General features: G+C 41.9%; 1 protein-coding gene across 3 annotated transcripts in view; it reads left to right on the forward strand.

Annotated features, from left to right (window-relative positions):
- Positions 1-21,064, forward strand: part of PIGU (phosphatidylinositol glycan anchor biosynthesis class U) — a 116,625-nt gene that overhangs the window by 14,622 nt on the left and 80,939 nt on the right. For 2 of the 3 annotated variants that reach the window (XM_055265929.2, XM_063633779.1), the window contains exons 2-4: positions 2,768-2,832; positions 14,387-14,446; positions 15,500-15,562. In XM_055265929.2, the coding sequence (XP_055121904.2) occupies positions 2,768-2,832; positions 14,387-14,446; positions 15,500-15,562 (188 nt within the window). The remainder of the gene's footprint in view (positions 1-2,767; positions 2,833-14,386; positions 14,447-15,499; positions 15,563-21,064) is intronic. The other variant, XM_063633778.1, reaches the window with a different exon arrangement.

A 21,064-nucleotide genomic window follows, 5' to 3' on the forward strand; every position in this document is an offset into this window, starting at 1 on the left:
GAGAGGCTGAGGTGGAAGGATTGATTGAGCCTGAGAGGTCAAGGCTGCAGTGAGCCCTGATCATGCCACTGTACTTCAACCTGGGCAATAGAGCAAGACCCTGTTTTGGAAAAACAGTTGGTGGGGGGCAAAGGACATGAATAGACACGTCTCCAAAGAAGACGTACATGTGGCCAACAAGCATACGAAAAAAATGCTCAACATAATTAGTCATTAGAGAAATGCAAATCAAAACCACAGTGAGATACCATCTCAAAACCACAATGAGATATTATCTCATACCAGTCAGAATGACCATTATTAAAAAGTCAAAAAATAATAGATGCTGGCAAGGTTGTGGAGAAAAGGAAACACTTATACATGGCTGGTGGGAATATAAATTAATTCAGCCACTGTGGAAAGCAGTTTGAAGATTTCTCAAAGATCCTAAAACAGAACTGCCATTCGACCCAGCAGTCCCATTACTAGATGTATACCTAAAGGAATAGAAATTGTTCTGCCCTAAAGATGCATGCATGTGTATGTTCATCACAGCGGTATTCACAATAGCAAAGACATGGAATTAACCTGAATGCCCATCAGTGGTGGACTGGATAAAGAAAATGTGGTACATATACACCATGGAACACTATGCAGCATAAAAAAAAAAAAAGAATGAGATCATGTCCTTTGCAGCAACATGGATGGAGCTGGAGACATTATCCTAAGCAAATTAATGCAAAACAGAAAACCAAATACAGCATATTCTCACTTATAAGTGGAAGCTAAACACTGAGTACACATGGACACAAAGTAACAGTAGATACCTGGGCCTACTTGAGGGTGGAGGGTGGGAGGAGGGTGAAGGTGGAAAAGCTACCTGTCAGGTGCTGTGCTTATTACCTGGGCAATGAGATTATCTGCACTCCAAACCTCTATGACATGCAATTTACCCATGTAACAAACCTGGACATGTACCCCCTAATCCCCAAAATATTTGCAAAGGAAAATAAATAAAAGCCAAGAGAAATTGCTAAAATTGTCATTTTAAAAAAATCACCAAAAAAAACTATTATATTTTATATGCTGTGTTTTGACCTACTTTTCATTTAAGAATATTTTATGGGCTGCTTTTCTTCAGTAAATATAGATCTCTAATATACTTTTTAATTTTAACTCTTAATTTTGAAATAATTTTAGATTTTCAAAAAAGTTGCAAGAGTTCCTGTTTACCTTTCATTCAGCTTTTTCTAATGTTAACATTCTATATCACCATAGTGCAATGACCTAAACCAGAAAATTAACATTGATACAATGCTATTAACTAATTACAGGCCTTATTAGAATTTTATCACTTTGCGCCACTAATGTCCATTTCTAGTCCAATATCCAACCTGTGATTCCACTTTGCACTTAGTTGTTTTGTCGCCTTAGTCTCTTCTAATCTGGGATACTTCCTCAGACTTAACAGTTAAAATTTTTTTAATTTAATTTTTATGGGTACCTAGTAGTTGTACATAGGCTTAATATTTTTAAGAGTACTTGCCAGTTATTTTATGTCTCCATTTGGGTCTGCCTGATGTCTTCTCACAGTTAGACTGAGGTTATGCTTTTTTGTTTGTTTGCTTTTTGAGAAGGAGTTTCACTCTGTTGCCCAGGCTAGAGTGCAGCGGCACAATCTTGGCTCACTGCAACCTCCGCCTCCCAGGTTCAAGCGATTCTTCTGCCTCACCCTCCCAAGTAGCTGGGATTACAGGTGCGTGCCACCATGCCTGGCTAATTTTTGTATTTTTAATGGAGACAGGGTTTTGCCATGTTGGCCAGGTTGGTCTTGAACTGACCTCAGGTGATCCACCTGCCTTGGCCTCCCAAAGTGCTGGGATTACAGGCATGAGCCACCGCCCATGTAAAATTATTATTTTTCCTCTTGCAAATATTCTGTTTCTCATATTTTTGCCCACTAATTTTAGCATCCATTAATGATTCTTGCCTTTTCTGATTATTACTGTGGATGGAGTATGCCAAGCGGTGATTTTCTATTTCTTTGTTCCTTCTGCATTTGATCCTTAGAATTCTCTGTAGGGAAAAGCTCTCCTTTCTCTTCCACTTATTTATTTATTATTTATAACACAGTATAATTTTAAGTATAAAGCATTCCATTATATAGAGATATATATTATATCATAATTCATTGAAATAAATCTTCATTAATGGACATTCAGATTATAATTGTTCAGTACTCTGAACACTGTAAGGAACATACCTCTTTGGGCACTTGTCAAGTTATTTCCGCAGGATAAACTGCCCTAAGAAGTATCATGTCTGGGTCAGAAGGCACACACTTAAAAAGCACATATTGCCCTGTCGAAAAGTTAATACAAATGTCACTCAAATGAGCAGCATATGAGAGTGACTGCCCATTTCCTCACAGTATGGCAACATTTCTCTAATTTTGCTTCTAATTTGTTATTGTGCTTTGGAATGGGGAAGATTAGGCATAAATGAGACATTTTTGGAGAGTTGGTAAGAGTTACAAGGAACTAGAAGGAAGCAGATAGTTTAACATAAAACTGTCTTATAATGAGTGCTGCCCACAATGAAAAAGGATGCTGTCCATGAAAGAGAGTTTCCCATCATCAGAAATGTTCAAGACTTAAAGCTACTTGCTGGAGATGAGGTAAAGGGGTTTAGATAAACGCTGAGGCCCTTTTTGGTTCTGGGGTTATCTAACAATTTGGTCTATAGCTGCCTGCTTAGTCTGAGTGAACTTGTATATCTAATTTTTCAGTGGTTGAAGGCCTTTCACTGTTGGACTTGGGAGTATCTCCGTATTCTGGAGCAGTATTTCATGAAGTAAGTGTTATTTTCTTTTCTGGGTACCAAGAGTAGTTTACAGTTACAGATACCAAAGCCTAACCTCTGTTTTGTACAAACATTTAAAAAGATGTATTCTTGACAATCATATTTAGAAACAGCCCATTTTTAGATGTCCTCTACATAAGAAAGAGGTTTTGCAATTGCAATGGAAATGATCCAGATTAAGATTGTAACTGGGGAAGCAGATGAGGTGTCTGTAGTAGTTACCATTTGTACTGGCAAATAAGTTGCAAACAGTCCTTAGTCCACAAATAGGTTGTATGCTAATTAGCATGTAATTTGTTGTTTGGAATATGATTTCCTATGAAAACTATGGCAGTAATGTTGTTTCCTTAGAAAGCCCACAAAAGCTTAGTTAACCCATAAAATTAGCTTTTTTTTTTTTTTTTTGGCAGGGTCTTACTCTGTCACCCAGGCTAGAGTGCAGTGACACAATCACGGTTTGCTGCATCCTCGACCCTCTGGGCTCAAGCAGTCCTCCTACTTGAGCCTCCTGAGTAGTACGGACCACAAGTGTGCACCACCATGCCCAGCTAATTTTTATTTAAAATTAGCTCTTAGGAATAGTAAAAACAGGCCAGGCGCGGTGGCTTACGCCTGTAATCCCAGCACTTTGGGAGGCCAAGGCAGGCAGATCTCAAGGTCAGGAGTTCAAGACCAAAGCCTGGCCAACGTGGTAAAACCCCAGCTCTACTAAACATACAAAAAATAGCTGGGCGTGGTGGCAGGTGCCTGTAATCCCAGCTACTTGGGAGGCTGAGGCAGGAGAATTGTTTGAACCCATGAGGCAGAGTTTGCAGTGAGCCGAGACTGCACCATTGCACTCCAGCCTGGGCCACAGGGCGAGACTCCATCTCAAAAAAAAAAAAAAAAGGAATAGTGAAAACACTCTTAATTAGGTCCAGATTATCTCTTGTTTACAGCAACAGCTTCCTGACAGGTCTTTTTGCATTCAGTCTTGCTCATTCATTCTATTCTGTAGTCACAGCCATCTTTCTAAAATGTGAATCTGTTTTTGTCACTGTCTTGCTCGGCACCTTTGAATGTTCACCATTGACTTCAGGATAAAATCCAGATATCTTAGAGGGGGATACAAAGCCCTGAAGACCCTCCTCACCACATCTACCACATTTCTTTCCACTGCCCTTTCCATTCTTTTTTATTTTTTTGAGACAGAGTCTCGCTCTGTCACCCAGGCTGGAGTGCAGTGGCACGATCTTGGCTCACTGCAAGCTCTGCCTCCCGGGTTCACGCCATTCTCCTGCCTCAGCCTCCCGAGTAGCTGGGACTACAGGTGCCTGTGACTATGCCCGGCCAATTTTTTTTGTATTTTTAGTAGAGACGGGGTTTCACCATATTAGCCAGGATGCTCTCAAACTCCTGACTTCGTGGTCCACCTGCCTTGGCCTCCCAAAGTGCTGGGATTACAGGCGTGAGCCACCGTGCCCCACTGCCCTTTCCATTCTTATTGGCCATATCACTTTAAAGAAGTTTTCTAATTTGACAATGTACCTTGTAATTTTTTTTTTTTTTAAAGACAGGGTCTTGCTCTGTCACCGAGGCTGGAATGTAGTGGCATGATCACGGCTCACTATAGCCTCAACCTCCTGGGCTCAAGCAATCCTCCCACCTCAGCTTCCTGAGTAGCTAGGACTACAGACATGTACCACCACAGCTAGCTAATTTTTAAAAATTTCTTTGTAGAGATGGGATCTTGCTATGTTGCCCAGGCTGGTCTTGAACTCCTGCACTCAAGTAATCCTCCTGCCTTGGCCTCCGAAAGTGTTGGGATTACAGGCATGAGCCACTGTGCTTGGCCTTAATTTTTTTTTTTTTTTGAGACGGAGTCTCGCTCTGTCGCCCAGGATGGAGTGCAATGGTGCAATCTTGGCTCACTGCAACCTCTGCCTCCCGGGTTCAAGCGACTCCTCTGCCTCAGCCTCCCAAGCAGCTGGGACCACAGGCACGCGCCACCATGCCCGGCTAATTTTTGTATTTTTAGTAGAGACGGGGTTTCACCATATTGGCCAAGCTGGTCTCGAACTCCTGACCTTGTGATCTGCCTGCCTCGGCCTCCCAAAGTGCTGGGATTACAGGTGTGAGCCACCATTCCTGGCTGGCCTTAATTTTTATAGTTATCTCTCTCATATGTACTTTGAGAACAGTTTTTTTTTGTTTGTTTTTTGGCTCTTCTGTCTACTCTTTCAAAAGCATTCAACTTGGTCCTCATAGAAATAACAACTGTCTTTTGCATTTCAATTTTATTATCTCTATGTTAATATCTAATCAAACTGCAATAACAACTACTGGCAGAAACAGGTTAGGAACAACTTAAGAGACTTTTTTTTTTTTTTTTTTTTTTGAGACAGAGGTTTGCTCTTTTGCCCAGGTGGAGTGAAGTGGCGCTATCTCGGCTCATTGCAACCTCTGCAACCTCCTCCCCCTTCCCCCACCCTGGATTCAAGTGATTCTCCTGCCTCAGCATCCCAAGTATGGGGAGTTATAGGCATGTGCCACCACACCTGGCTAATTTTTGAATTTTTAGTAGAGACGGGGTTTTGCCACCTTGGCCAGGCTGCTCTCAAACTCCTGACCTCAGGTCATCCACCTGCCTTGGCCTCCCAAAGTGCTGGGATTACAGGCGTGAGCCACCGTCCCCGGCCAAGAGACTCTTAATAAGCACACAGGGCCGGGCGCGGTGGCTCATGCCTGTAATCCCAGCACTTTGGGAGACCTAGGCAGGCAGATCACAAGGTTGGGAGTTCGAGACCAGCCTGGCCAATATGGCGAAACCCTGTCTCTACTAAAAATACAAAAAATTAGCAAGGCATGGTGGCAGGCGGCTGTAGTCCCAGCTACTCAGGAGGCTGAGGCAGGAGAATGGCGTGAACACGGGAGGCGGAGCTTGCAGTGAGCCGAGATGGTGCCACTGCACTCCAGCTTGGGTGACAGAGCGAGACTCCATCTCAAAAAAAAAAAAAAAGAAAGAAAAGTGTCTCTCATCACCTTAGTCTTCCAAAGAATCTTACGCTTATCCTTCTCCTGGCTCGTGTCACACTCTTGAAATTGCCTCTGTGTTTATTTTACTCATTATGATATAGTGTCTTCAAAACAGGTGCTGTCCCCTTCTTATCACTTATTCCTAGTGCCTACCTCTATCAGCATATGCATTACAATCCTTCCCTCCCTTCTGTCCTTCTTTTAGTAAAGATTTGTTAAATATTCACTAAGTGCCAGCTACTCTGCTAGGTGTTAGGGATACAAAACAAGACACAGTCCCTGGCATCGTGGTGCTTATACTTCTGAGAGAAACAGACAATAAGTTAGTAAAAAAAAGAAACAAATTTCAGAGCCAAGGGTATCACCAGGGATAAAATACATTTCATAATGATAAAAGAGATAGCGATCCTAAATGCTTTTGTATCAAATTACAGAGCTTCAAAATATATGAAGTAAAGACTGATAGAACTACAAGGAGAAATAGATCCACAATTACAGAGATTTCAACATCTCTTTCTCAATGATTGGTAGAACAAGCAGACATAAAATCAGCAAAGATATAAAAGACTTGAATAACAACCAACTTGGGCCAGACGTGGTGGCTCATGCCTGTAATCCTAGCACTTTGGGAGGCCAAGGTGGGTAGATTGAGGCCAGGAGTTTGAGACCAGCCTGACTAACATGGTGAAACCCTGTCTCTGCTAAAAATACAAAAATTAGCCGGGTGTGGTGTTGTGCACCTGTAATCCCAGCTACTTGGGAGGCTGAGGCAGGAGAATCACTTGAACCTGGGAGGCGGATGTTGCAGTGAGCGGAGATAGTGCCACTGCATTCCAGCCTGGGCAGCAAACTTAGACTTCATCTCAAAAAAAAAAAAAAAAAAAAAAACCAACTTGACCTAGTTGTCATTTATAGAACACTCCATCCAACAACAGCAAAACACATAATTCTTTTCAAATGTACACGGAACATTTGCAAGATAGACCACATTCTGGTCTATAAAACAAGGCTCAATAAATTTAAAAGGATTCAAGTTATACAAAATATATTCTCTGACCACAATTGAATTAAATAAAAACGACCAGAAAGATATCTAGAGAATCCCCAAATATTTAGAAACTCGTAACATATTCTTAATTAACCCATGGATCAATGAAGAAATCAGAAAGGAAATTAGAAAGTATTTTGAAATGAATGAAAATGAAACACAACCCATCAAAATATGTGGGATGTCACTAAGTAGTTCTTAGGGAGAGGTTTATAGCACCAAATGCTTATATTAGAAAAGAAGACCTCAAGTCAGTGACCACAGCTTCTACTTTAAGAAACTAGGAAAAGATAAAATTATACTCAAAGTAAGCAGATTAAAAGAAATAATGAAGATCTGAGTAGAAACAAAGGGTTGAAAACAAAACTAATAGTGAAAATCACTGAAACAAAGATGGTTCCTTGGGATGAGCATTAAAATTGATAAACTTGGGAATGATGGATATGTTCACTTTCTTGATTGTAATGGTTTTATGGATGTATACATAGGTCAAAATTTGTCAAATTGAGGCCAGGCACGGTGGCTCATGTCTGTAATCCTAGCACTTTGGGAGGCCAAGGTGGGAGGATTGCTTGAGCCTAGGAGTTTAAGACCAGCCTGGGCAACATAGTGAGACTCTGTCTGTCCCCCCAGGGGGGAAAAAAATTAGCTGGTTGTGGTGGCATGTGCCTGTAGTTGTAGTTACTCAGGAGGCTGAGGTAGGAGGATCGCTTGATCCTGGAAGGTCTAAGCTGCAGTGAGCCATGATTATACCTCTGCACCCCAGCCCGGGCAACAGAGTAAAACCATGACTCAAAAAATGAAAATAAAAACAAACCAAATAGCTGGTACTACAGATGCATTCTACCATGCCCAGCTAAATTTTTTTTTTTTTTTTTTGTAGAGATGGGGGTCTCACTTTGTTGCCCAGGATGGTCTCAACCTCCTGGCCTCAAGTGATCCTCCCACCTCAGCCTCCTGAAGTGTTGTGATTGCAGGTGTGAGCCACCGGAGCTGTCTGGAACCTGGATTTAAATGCGAATCTGACTCCAAAGTCTTTGTTCTTTCTACCATGCTAACTTGTTCTCACTAAAAAGTCTGTCAATAACCTCTACAGTGTTATAGGACATATTCGTGCATATGGTTTAGTGTTGGGAAGAGGTGCTCCTAAGTCATCAGTATGGGCTCACTAAAACCAAGTCATGCGCTTCCCTTCTGGTTCTGGTGGATTGGTGAACGGGCTTGCAGTAGCAGACCAACCTACCTGCCACGAACAACTAGAAAAGCAGGATGAATATGAAAAAAGGAAAAAAAAAAAAAACACATCTGCTGGAAGGCATTGGAAAGTACCAAGAGAGCCAGGACTCCAGGGACTAAGATCCCAGAGGGGAAAGTACAAAAAGTAATATGAACAGTCTGAACTGCTTTGTCCTTGAAGCATTTACCAATTTGTAAGTGACACAGGTGGAGAAGCAGAACAGAAATTGGCTGGCTAGAGACCAAGAAGCTAAGCAGAGCTATTGGCAGTCTCAGGGTGCTGGGGAAATACCAATTTGAGTGCAGGACCAACCAAAATGACAAGGCTCTGGTAAAGGACTTGCCTTTAGGCTGGAACTTCTGAAGGACTACACTCTAGGAGTAAGGGTAGACCAATGTAGACTAGTTTTACAAAGACTAAATCCAGCTTCAAATTAGCTCAATCCCTAAAGTGAAACAACTATATTGTAATTACAGCTTAAAGAAGTCTTTTCCAGAAGAAAATACCCTCATCCAAGCTGCTGTAGTTTGTCATACACAATGTCTGTCATTCAATAAAAAATTACCAACCATTGGCTGGGCATGGTGGCTCACACCTGTAATCCTAGCACTTTGGGAGGCCGAGGCTGACAGATCACCTGAGGTCAGGAGTTCAAGACCATCCTAAGCAACATAGTGAAATGCTGTCTCTACTAAAAATACAAAAATTAGCCAGGCATGGTGGTGCATGCCTGTAGTCCCAGCTACTCGGGAGGCCGAGGTAGGAGAATCACTTGATCCTGGGAGACAGAGGTTGCAGTGAGCCAAGAACACACCACTGCATTCCCGACTGGATGACAAAATGAGACTCCTTCTCAAAAAAAAAAAAAAAAGAAAAGAAAAAAAGAAAAAGAAAAAAATTACCAAGCATAATAAGAGACAGAAAAAATAGACAATAAAAACAGATTTACAGGTGATGTAGATATTGAAGTTATCAAACTACTTGGACTTTAAAATAGCTGTGATCAGCCGGATGCAGTGGCTCACGCTTGTAATCCCAGCACTTTGGAAGGCCAGGGTGGGCAGATCACTTGAGGCCAGGAGTTCGACCAGCCTGGCCAACATGGTGAAACCCTGTATCTACTAAAAATACAAAAAGTAGCTGGGTGTGGTGGTGTGTGCCTGTAGTTCCAGCTACTTGGGAGGCTAAGGTGGAAGGATCGCTTGAGCCCAGGAGTTGGAGGTTGCAGTGAGCTGAGATTGTGCCATTGCACTCCAGCCTGGGTGACAAAGTGAGACCCTTCCTCCCCCCGAAAAAAATAAAATAGCTATGATCAATGATTAATATGTTCAAGAAATAACAGAATAATTTCACCAGGGTATGTAAAAAATGAATCAAATGGAAATTCTAGAAATGGAAAACATAATAAATTAAGAATGTAAGGCCAGGCGCAGTGACTCACGCCTGTAATCCCAGCACTTTGGGAGTCCGAGGCAAGCGGATCACGAGGTCAAGAGATCGAGACCATCCTGGCCAACATGGTGAAACCCTGTCTCTACCAAAAATACAAAAAAGTAGCCAGGCATGGTGGTGGGCGCCTGGAGTCCCAGCTACTCGGGAGGCTGAGGCAGGAGAGGAGAATGGTGTGAACCCGGGAGGCAGAGCTTGCAGTGAGCCAAGATCGCGCCACTGCACTCCAGCCCGGGGGACAGAGCGAGACTCCGTCTCAAAAAAAAAAAAAAAAAAACAGAATGTAATAGATGGGCCGGGCACGGTAGCTCATGCCTGTAATACCAGCACTTTGGGAGGCCAACGTGGGCAGATCACTTAAGGTCAGGAGTTCAAGACCAGCCTAGCCAACATGGTGAAACCCTGTTTCTACTAAAAATATAAAAATTAGGCAGGCGTGGTGGCATACGCCTGTAATCCCAGCTACTCGGGAGGCTGAGGTGGGAGAATTGCTTGAACTTGGGCACTTGAACCTGGGAGGCGGAAGTTGCAGTGAGCTGAGATCGCGCCACTGCACTCCAACCTGGGTGACAGAGCAAGACTCTGTCTCAAAAAAAAAAAAAAGAATGTATAGATGAATTTAGCAGCAGATTACACAAAGCTAAAGAGAAGATTAGTAATATGGAAGATAAAGTCTGTTGAAAATACCTAGATTCAAACTTGGAGAGAAAAGGATAGAAAACACAGAAAAAAAAAAAAAGTAAGAGATCTGAAACTCAGTAAAACAGCCCAACTTATACATCAGTGGAGTTCTAGAATGGGAGAAGAGACGGAACGAGGCAGAATCAGTATTTGAGGAGATTATGGGTGAAATTTTTTTTCGACATTTACTAAGATTTTTATTCAGGAATCTCTATAAACCCAAGCAGGAGAAAGTCAAAGAAAAATGTATGTGATTTTGAACATAAGTTCAAAATAAAAATGCTCAGACTGAGCGCAGTAGCTCACGCCTGTAATCCCAGCACTTTGGGAGGCCAAGGTGGGCGGATCATGAGGTCAGGAGTTCGAGACCATCCTGACTAAGACAGTGAAACCCCATCTCTACTAAAAATATAAAAAATTAACTGGGTGTGGTGGCACGTGCCTGTAGTCCCAGCTACTTGGGAGGCTGAGGCAGGAGAATTACTTGAACCTAGGAGGCGGAGGTTGCAGTGAGCTGAGATCATGCCACTGCATTCCAGCCTGGGGACAGAGTGAGACTCCATCTCTAAATCAATCAGTCAGTCAGTCAATCAATCAATCACATCTTAGGTCAGGTGCAGTGGCTCATGCCTATAATCCTAACACTTTGAGAGGCTGAGGCAGGCGGATTGCTTGAGCCCAGGAGTTCAAGACCAGCTTGGGCAACATGGCAAAACTGTGTCTCTACAAAAAATACAAAAATTATCTGGGTGTGGTGGCGCACATCTGTAGTCTCACCTACTCAGGAGGGTAAGGTAGTGGGGTCACTTGAGTCTGGGAGGTCAGGGCTTCAGTGAGTCATGATCGTGCCACTGCACTCCTGCCTAGCTGACAGAGTGAGACTTTGTTTCAGGAAAAAACCCCAAAAACAAAAACAAAAAATTTTGCATATAAGGACACAGAAAGGTGGAAAGTAAAATGACAGAAAAAACTGTATTATGCCGACAGCCCAAAGAGGCTGATGTAACTATACTATCAGATCAAGAATATTTTAAGACAAGAAACCTTACTAGAGATGAAGAAGATTATTTTATAATGATAAAAAGATCACTGCACCCAGAAGATATAGTAATTCTACATAGAACTGCATCTAATTACGTATCTCCAAAATACATAAAGCAAAAATGGCAGTCACAGTAGGGGATTTTTTTTTTTTTTTTTTGAGACAGGGTCTCACTTTGTTGCCCAGGCTGGAGTGCAGTGGCGCAAACAAGGCTCACTGCAGCCTCAACCACCCTGGGCTCAAGCAGTTCTCCCAACTCAGCCTCCCAAGTAGCACGGATTACAGGTGCATGCTACCTCACCCAGCTAATTTTTTAAATATTTTGTAGAGGCAGGGTTCCACTATGTTGTCCAGGCTGTTCTCAAATGCCTAGGCTTAAGTGATCCTCCCACCTCGGCCCCACAAATTACTGAGATTACAGGCATGAGCCACTGTGCCTGACTGGGAGATTTTTAATATAACTCTTTCAGTCAGTGTTAGAACAAACAGACCAAAAAAATCAATAAGGATATAGAAGATTTGAACAAATCATTAGCAAACTGAGCCTACATGTCATATATAGAATGATGCAGCCATAGGTGTTAGTATGCATATTCGAATGTACCTGCAGCACTTACCAAAGTTGACCATATAATGGACCGTTAAGCAAGTCACAACACATTTTAAATGATTGCAGTCATATAGTGTATTTTCTATTACCACAAGAGAGTTAAGCCAGAAAGAAATTATAAAAATATAAAAAGAATGGGAGGCTGAGGCAGGCAGATCATGAGGTCAGGAGATCAAGACCAGCCTGGTCAACGTAGTGAAACTCCCATCTCTACTAAAAATACAAAAAAAAATTAGGCCGGGCGTGGTGGCTCACGCCTGTAATCCCAGCACTTTGGGAGGCCGAGGCGGGTGGATCACAAGGTCAGGAGTTTGAGACCAGCCTGGCCAAGATGGCGAAACCCCATCTGTACTAAAAATACAAAAATTAGCCAAGTGCGGTGGCACGCAGCTGTAATCCCAGCTACTTGGGAGGCTGAGGCAGGAGAATCTCTTGAACCCGGGAGGTGGAAGTTGCAGTGAGCCGAGATTGTGCCACTGCACTCTAGCAACAGAGCAAGACTCTGTCTCAAACAAACAAACAAAAAACGGCCGGGCGCGGTGGCTCACATCTGTAATCTCTGCACTTTGGGAGGCCGAGGTGGGTGGATCACCTGAGGTTGGGAGTTCGAGGCTAGCCTGACCAACATGGAGAAACCTCATCTCTACTAAAAATACAAAATTAGCCAGGCATGGTGGCTGAGGCAGGAGAATCGCTTGAATCCGGGAGGCGGAGGTTGCAGTGAGCTGAGATCGTGCCATCACACTCCAGCATGAGCAACAAGAGCGAAACCCCGCCTCAAAATAAATATATAAATAATAAAAAAAAATTAGCTAGGCGTGGTGGCGGGCACCTGTAATCCTAGCTACTGGGGAGGCTGAGGCGGGAGAATCATTTGAACCCTGGAGGTGGAGGATCTTGCAGCAAGTGAGATCGCGCCACTGCACACCAGCCCTGGCAACAGTGCAAGACTATCTCAAAAAAAAAAAAAAAAAAAGAAAGAAAACTCCTAAGTATTTGGAAATTGAACATGGTACATTTTAAAGTAGTCTCAAAGAAGAAATGTTACTGGAAGTTAGACTATATTTCAACTGAATGATATTGAAGAAAATGGCTGGGCACAGTGGCTCCCGCCTGTAATGCCAGCAGTTCGGGAGTCTGAGGCAGGTGGATCACTTGAGGTTAGGAGTTCCAGACCAGCCTGACCAACATGGTGAAACCCAGTCTCTACTAAAAATACAAAAATTAGCTGGGCGTGGTGGCAGGCACCTGTAATCCCAGCTACTCGGGAGGCTGAAGCAGGAGAATCACCTGAACCCAGGAGGCGGAGGTTGCTGTGAGCCAAGATCGTACCACTGCACTCCAGCCTGGGTGACAGAGCGAGACTCCATCTCAAAAAAATCCAACATATCAAAACTCGTGTGATACAACTAAAGCCATACTCATAGGAAAATTTATTGCCTTAAACAATAAAAAATGAAATACTATGAACAATTTTGTCAGTAAGCTTGAAAATTTAGATGAAATGGACAAATTCCTAGAAAAACACAACTTAACCTAAATTGACAAAGTAAAAACAGCAAATCTGAGTGTTTTATCTATGAAATAAATTGAATCTGTGATTTAAAATATTCTCTCAGAGAAAATCCAGGCAGAGATGGCTTCACAGTAAGTGAATTTTCCCAAATCTTTGAGGAAGAAATAACATTAATCTTTTCTGAACTATTCTCAAGAAAATAAATAAAGAAAAAAATACACAAACTTATCAGAGAACAGAAGAAGCTCATTTTGTGAGTGAAATGGAATCAGCAATCTTGGTCTGTTGTGGAATTCCCCTCGGCTATTATATATGTCTTAGAACTACAGTTCACCTCTTACCTTTAGTGTGTTGACTATATATATATATATATTTTTTTTTTTTTTGAGATGGAGTCTCGCTCTGTTGCCCACGCTGGAGTGCAGTGGCACGATCTCGGCTCACTGCAAGCTCTGCCTCCCGGGTTCACGCCATTCTCCTGCCTCAGCCTCCCTAGTAGCTGGGACTACAGGCGCCCGCCACCACGCCCAGCTAATTTTTTTGTATTTTTAGTAGAGACGGGGTTTCACCGTGTTAGCCAGGATGGTCTCCATCTCCTGACCCCGTGATCTGCCTGCCTCGGCCTCCCAAAGTGTTGGGATTACAGGTGTGAGCCACTGCGCCTGGCCAGTGTGTTGACTATTCTTTAATGGTTATTTAACACATCAGACTTTATTTCCTTTACTCAATTCAACAGATAGTCCCAGCAGCACAAAATGGTCCGGCAGTACTAAATTATTCTCCCCTATATGCACACTGGCCAGCTGGCATAGAACAGTATTCCAGGAAGGAGAATACTAGCATAATATTTTGCTGACATAATAGTTTTCTCCCTACTGTCTACTCTGGAAACTGGTAATAGTAAGGTTTAACTTAACTTTTTTTACATGTCTGTTTTTTTTCTGCAGACTCCATTAATAATATACCTCTTTCATTTCCTAATTGACTATGCTGAATTGGTGTTTATGGTAAGTAACCTTCCATATAAAATTGATATGTATGTATTTTTAAATTTTATGGTTTATGGTCTCTCTCTTTGTTTTCTTTTCTTTTTTTTTTTTTTTTGAGATGGGGTCTCACTGTGTTGCCCAGGCTGGTCTTGGACTCCTGGACTTAAGTGGTCCTCCCATTTCAGCCTTCTCAGCTGCTGGGACTATGGACACATGCCACAGTGCCCGGCTTGTCATCTTGTTTTTAAGAAAAAAAAAAAATACATATCTTAGGAACTCAGGAGTTTCTCAGAAATAAAAGCAAAAACTTATGTCTTTACTTTGAATTCATGGAACTGTGGCAGTATTATGGAAGTGTGAGGAATAGTTTCTGATGTGTAACCAGTTCCAAATACTTACTCTTTTTAGAATTTGGTTTCTGGACTATATATAGTCTTGAATTTTCTAGCTCTGAGCTTCTGTGATTGGCTTTAATTGTGAAGCCAGTGTGGAGGGCATTCTGAATTTCCTAAGCATTTTGCCAAGAGATTCTGTGAGTCGTTACGGAAGAAGCGGACACAGGCTTGAGGCTTTCAGGGGCGAGAAGCTTCAGAATTGGGATGACAGGTCTATGTTTTGAGAGCATAGTAATTTGAAACACTTGCCTAGGATTTAAAATTTGAGTCAAGAAATACCCAGGAAGCCCACTGAGGTCTTCCTTAGTAATTATAACAAATGCTATTTATTAAGGACCTACTGTGTGCTAGGCACTTGACATACATCAGGCCTGCAAAGCAGTGGGTATTATTTCCATTTTACAAAAAACATAAGTATCTTGCAATTCTAGAGCAGATATGGGCCACTAAACTGAAGTGAACCTAGATGGGTCCTGATCCTCAGGGATTTCCAGTTCACCCTCCCTGAATGGGCCTTATCTTTGGGTAGTCAAAGTGAGGGTTGAAGTTCTACCTGATTGTAAGAGTCCAGTACTTGGTAGTCCATCACTATCTCAAAACTCCAAGCCCTGGTAGCACTCTAGTACTCTTACACTTACTGTGTTCTATTTCCTATTATTTCTCTTTCTTTTGACAGATAACTGATGCACTCACTGCTATTGCCCTGTATTTTGCAATCCAGGACTTCAATAAAGTTGTGGTAAGTAGTTTGTAGGTGGGACAAAGCTGGTGGAATTTGGTAACCTTCTGGTCTTTGTTATTACGAAGAATCAAAGATCTTATACTTAAGGATCCAACTGCTTTAAAGTGCTAGGACGTGACGGTGAAACTTCTGGCCTGTTCAGCCAGCTCTGGAATGATCAACCCCAAACCCACAAGACAGCTTTACTAACAGATAAAGAAGGGTCAGCTTCATCTATGTAGCTTATTAATAACTATTAATATCCACACACCTGTGCAAGTTCAGACTCCTGGAGTAGTGCTGAACAACAGTTATATTACCTGTCGTTAATGAGGACCCTTAAAAATCTTCTAGTCCTTTCACCAGTCTTTTTTTTTTTTTTTTGCATAGGAAGATAAATATAGCTTTTAAGTCACTGTTATGCCTATCTGAGGTAAAACTGGATTCTCAATGTCATTTCTGTCTCCCTGCAGAAAGTAATCATAATTGGAAAATTTGGCATGTATTAAATGCCTGATATAAACTTCAGTCTTAATCCATATGTAATAGCCAAGGAGAATTGCATAGTGGGACCATTCTTCTTTTCCTGGGGTCTGAGAAAGTTAACAGATTAACCATGTGTACTACCCATGTAGTTATGTGGCTACAATACTCCTTGATCGGCTGGGAGCCACTGAGAGAGAAGATTTAGGCTGGGGTGAAATAAGGCTGCATCTCATTGGCATTGTCTGTTTGTGGTTCATTTTAGCTTTTGTTACTAATAAAACCAGAAATAGCAGTCTGCTTTTCTGTGTCACTGGTCATCAGTGACAGATGAAGCTGGTGAATTCTAGAATTTTAGACCTCAGAGAGATTTTAAAAAATATCTAGACTGAGGGTTCTTAACGTGGGGTTCATTTATAGCCTTAATGGGCCTATAAAACTGTGGAAATGGTGTGAAGAATTATATGTGTATGTGCATATGTCATTGTTTCCAAGAGTTCATAGCTGTTATTGGTGTGCGGTCTTTGACTCTTCCCCTAAAATTAAGAACTATATTTTAGGGACTTAGTATCACCAAGACCAGGGAGTATATATCTTAAACTAATGGAGCATATCTTGAAAACTTTAGGGGCTGAGATGAAATGCTTTAACAGGATTCTCTTGAGGGCTGTAGATGAAATAATTGGGCATAGGATTCATAAGCTGAGGAATTTAGAGATAAATTAGCAGTGACTATTCTCTTCTCTGAAATAGGTTGGGTAGGTAGACAGTCTCTACCAATAATACAAAAATTAGCCAAGTGTGATGGCATGCACCTGTAATCCCAGCTACTTGGGAGGCTGAGGCATAAGAATCAACTGAACCCGGGTGGTGGAGATTGGAGTGAGCCAGGATCGCGCCACTGTATTCCAGGCTGGGCAACAGAGTGAAACTTTTTGAGAGTGAATCTCAAAAAAAAAAAAAGACTAGGGAAAAAATAAACTTGTGTGTGTGTGTGCATATATGTATATATATATGATATATGTATATGTGTGATATAGATATGAATAGCTGAGGCAGGATTGGTAGCTTTCATCTAAGACCACAATTACCCAGATCTTTATAACCAAAATGTAAAACTGAAATGTGTTTTAATGAAAGTTGATTAGTTGCTAATGCCATATGTACTTTTTTTTTTTTTCCTGCTCAATTCTCATCAGAAAACCTCTCACACTCCCCAGTTAAAACAATTTTTTGCTTAAGACCAGCCTGGGCAACATAGTGGGACCCTGTCTCTACAAAAAATTCTTTAAAAAATTAGCCAGGAGTGGTGGTATGTGCCTGTAGGCCCAGCTACTCTGGAGACTGAGACAGGAGGATGGCTTGAGCATGGGAGGTCAAGGCTGCATTGAGCTGTGGTCGTGCCACTGCGCTCCTGCCTGAGTGACAGAGTGAAACACTGCCTCCAAACAAAACAATTTTTAATGGTAGGGGTAGTTTATGAGGAAGCAACGAAACTAGGTTTCAGTTAATTGCCTAACAAAGTCAGGCTTCAATGTCCATAGGAGAGATGCCTTTAATTTAGAGCACCAATAATTTGTTTGTTATTTCTGAGTTTATTTGGAAATATATAGAGATTTTTGGGTTTTTTTCTTTGCATGATTTAAAGAGGGAGAGAGAAAGCCAAACGGTGTTGTCAATACCCTGGTTTTTAGTGCACCAAGACATTCTGTTATTACTAAGACTGAAGTAAAATTTGGAATGTTTTTGTTTTTCCACTTTTAGAGTTCAGACTATTAGAACATTCTTCATCAGAATAGGAGTTTTATGTATGCTCTGTCAAAAATTAACTCATTCTAAATGGCAGATTTTGATGATACTAACGTACTACTATTGATTTAGATGGGATAGCAGCATGTCTTCCTCTAAATCTTCTTCCCTTTGTCAGAAGGGTTCATATCACATAGTCTGGGAAGTATTTAAATCTTGGTACGATTTGAGTCTTTTTATCCTTGGTAATGAAACTATGTCTACACACAGATGCATCCAGGAGAACTGTAGGGCAGAGAGGGGACTGCACCCCCACCCCCTCTCCAGCTGTTAGCCTGTGGACTGAATGCTGATGGTGACCAGTTGGTTATCATGACATTTTACATCTATCTCACTTGACAAAAACAATGTTAGTCTAGTCTGTCCTTTGCTGAGATGGTGCTTCTTGTTTGGAACTCAGAATTTGTGTTAAGAGAGCTGCAGGTGGTTTGATAATGGGTGATAAAAACCTGTGTCCCCTTAATATGATCAGAAGGTTGTAAATTTGGAGGCTAGGCTCCTGAATTTGGAATGTGCTGAGGCTAACAGTTGGAGAGGAGTAGGGGCAAGAGTGGAGTGTTTCCTCTCTCCCACCCCACCATAGTTTTTGGGGATGCAAATAAATGTAGATGCAGCTTCAATGATTAGAAAAAGCCCTTTATAGCCGGACGCTGTGGCTCACGCCTGTAATCCCAACACTTTGGGAGGCTGAGGTGGGCAGATCACGAGGTCAGGAGTTCAAGACCAGCCTGACCAACATGGTGAAACCCCTTCTCTACTAAAAATGCAAAAATTAGCTGGGCGTGGTGGTGGGTGCCTGTAATCCCAGCTACTCGGGAGGCTGAGGCAAGAGAATCGCTTGAACCTGGGAGGCGGAGGTTGCAGTGAGCTGAGATCGCAACACTGCACTCCATCCTGGTGACAGAGCAAGACTCTGTCTCCAAAAAAAAAAGAAAGAAAGAGAAAAAAAAACAAAGAAAAAAGCCCTTTATTTGAAGTAGGGGAATTATGTCCTTGCAAAACCTATCTTTCAAGGGACCAGGAAAGCGCTATATAGAGGAGTGGGTGGAAGGAAAGGAAGACTCTACCCTGGAGATTTTTAAAAATTAAAACATTTTGATTTTTTAATATAAGATACATATGGAAAAGCATACCATCTGTCTACAAGCTGATTAGTGATCACAAAGGTAAGATATCCAGGTCACTACCCTTCGCATCACTTTTAATCTCTCCTGTCATTGTTTTAAATCTTATCATTGTCAAGACTAATGATTGTTTCTAGAAATATCGATCTTCAGATTTTAATGTATACCTTAACTTCATTTTATACTTAAATTTTTTTAAGGTGTGTGTGTGTGTGTATGCGCGTGCACATGTGTGTATAATTTTAAAAATTTCCATTGATTTTAGCCACTTTCCTGTCTCTAGCTGGATGCAGTAGGGATGTTTAAAAGGGATTTTGTCTACACTTAGGGGAGCTGATATTGGGCCTATGAGGAGAGCCATAATAGTGCCTGTGCTGCTGAAATTGAGGGAGACAAGAAAGCTGAGAATGTGGGGATTGCTGATCTGTGTGCCTTCCCACCTGGAGACTCTTTTCAGAAGATCTTTCTGTTTTAAAGTATTTGAGAAGATTGTGGTTATAAGGAAGTATTTATCTTCCATTGCTGGCACAGTGTCACCTTTGCCCAGGATGTACACATCCCTGGTAATTGCCTCTTTCTCTCAGTGCAGCCCTGCTGGCTGGCTTCCAGCCTGGGGAATGGGTCTGCATTCCCACCTGTCTGTCTGGCTGCCCCTGGATGAACTCTGTTCCTTTCTCACAGCCTTCTTTGTGGAGCTCACCCACTCCAGGTGGCCTTGTTTTTGCTGCAGAACTCTAGACCTGTTAGCTAGTGAGGCTGCCTTCCTGCTACCACTGCTGCAGCTGTCCTCAGTAAGCACTTGATTGCTGAGCCAGCCCCCTTCTGTGTGATAAAAGCACCTTGGTTTATATTTTGTCCTTTTAATTAACCCCAGCTGTGAATGGCACCATAAATCTTACTGATAATTCCCAAGTTAAGTTGGCTTAACTTGGACTCTGCCAACTGTGAGTAGAACAGATGATCAAAGGGAGGTTTTTGAAGTTTGTTTCAGGTTTTCAGATTAAGCCTCTACCTAAACCTATGCAAGTTTAAACTGAAAGGTGGTCTTCTAAAAATATTTTTTGGTTAATTTTTTTTAATTTTGAAAGACCTAAGACATGCAAAAATACATAAAGCATAGTACATACTTTTGAACCTATTTTCAGGCTGAAAAAAATTTATTCCTACAGCTCTCTCTCTCTCTGATGCTTTCATCTCCCTATTTCCCCTCCTACCCAGTATCTGAATCTAGTGGTTATCATCCATACACATGGCCTTGACTTTTACTATATATGTTACTACATAACACATAGTGTTATTTTTTATTATTTTTTATTTTTTTATTTTTTGAGACGGAGTCTTGCTCTGTCGCCCAGGCTGGAGTGCAGTGGCGCGATCTCGGCTCACTGCAATCTCTGCCTCCCAGGTTCATGCCATTCTCCTGCCTCAGCCTCCCAAGTAGCTGGGACTACAGTTACCTGCCACCACGCCTTGCTAATTTTTTGTATTTTTAGTACAGACGGGGTTTCACCGTGTTAGCCAGGATGGTCTCGATCTCCTGACCTTGTGATCTGCCTGCCTCGGCCTCCCAAAGTGCTGGGATTACAGGCATGAGCCACTGTGCCCGGCCCCCAACACATAGTATTATTTTACATGCTTTTAACTTTATGTAAATGTCACAATGCAGTATATTTTCTAGTGTGATCTGCTTTTTACATCATTAAATTTTTAATCCTTCACAGTTAAGCACAGCTATCTTGGCTCCTCTGAAATACTCTGTTTTCTAATAGATGGCAGCATTGATTTTATATTGTCTAAATGAGATTCTTTGATCATTAAATCAACAGGGCCACCGATTTTGGTTTGAGAGGCTTTCTCATCTATATTCTGACCCATGTTTGCTTATAAGGTTGCCTACCTTTTTTTCATTCTGAAACACACCCATGAACTTGTTAAGACACACCAGCGGAAGGCAAGAGCTTTCCACCCCCATCCCACTCCCTATTAACTATCCAGCTGCCCACGCACACCCAGCTTTCCTCCTCTTGATCATCGTGGCCATTCTACACCTCCTTTGTGGAAATAAAACATAACCCAAGATACTGTGACATTTGGGATCATTCTA

Source organism: Symphalangus syndactylus, chromosome 24 (genome assembly GCF_028878055.3).
Source record: "Symphalangus syndactylus isolate Jambi chromosome 24, NHGRI_mSymSyn1-v2.1_pri, whole genome shotgun sequence".
NCBI classification, from domain to species: domain Eukaryota; kingdom Metazoa; phylum Chordata; class Mammalia; order Primates; family Hylobatidae; genus Symphalangus; species Symphalangus syndactylus.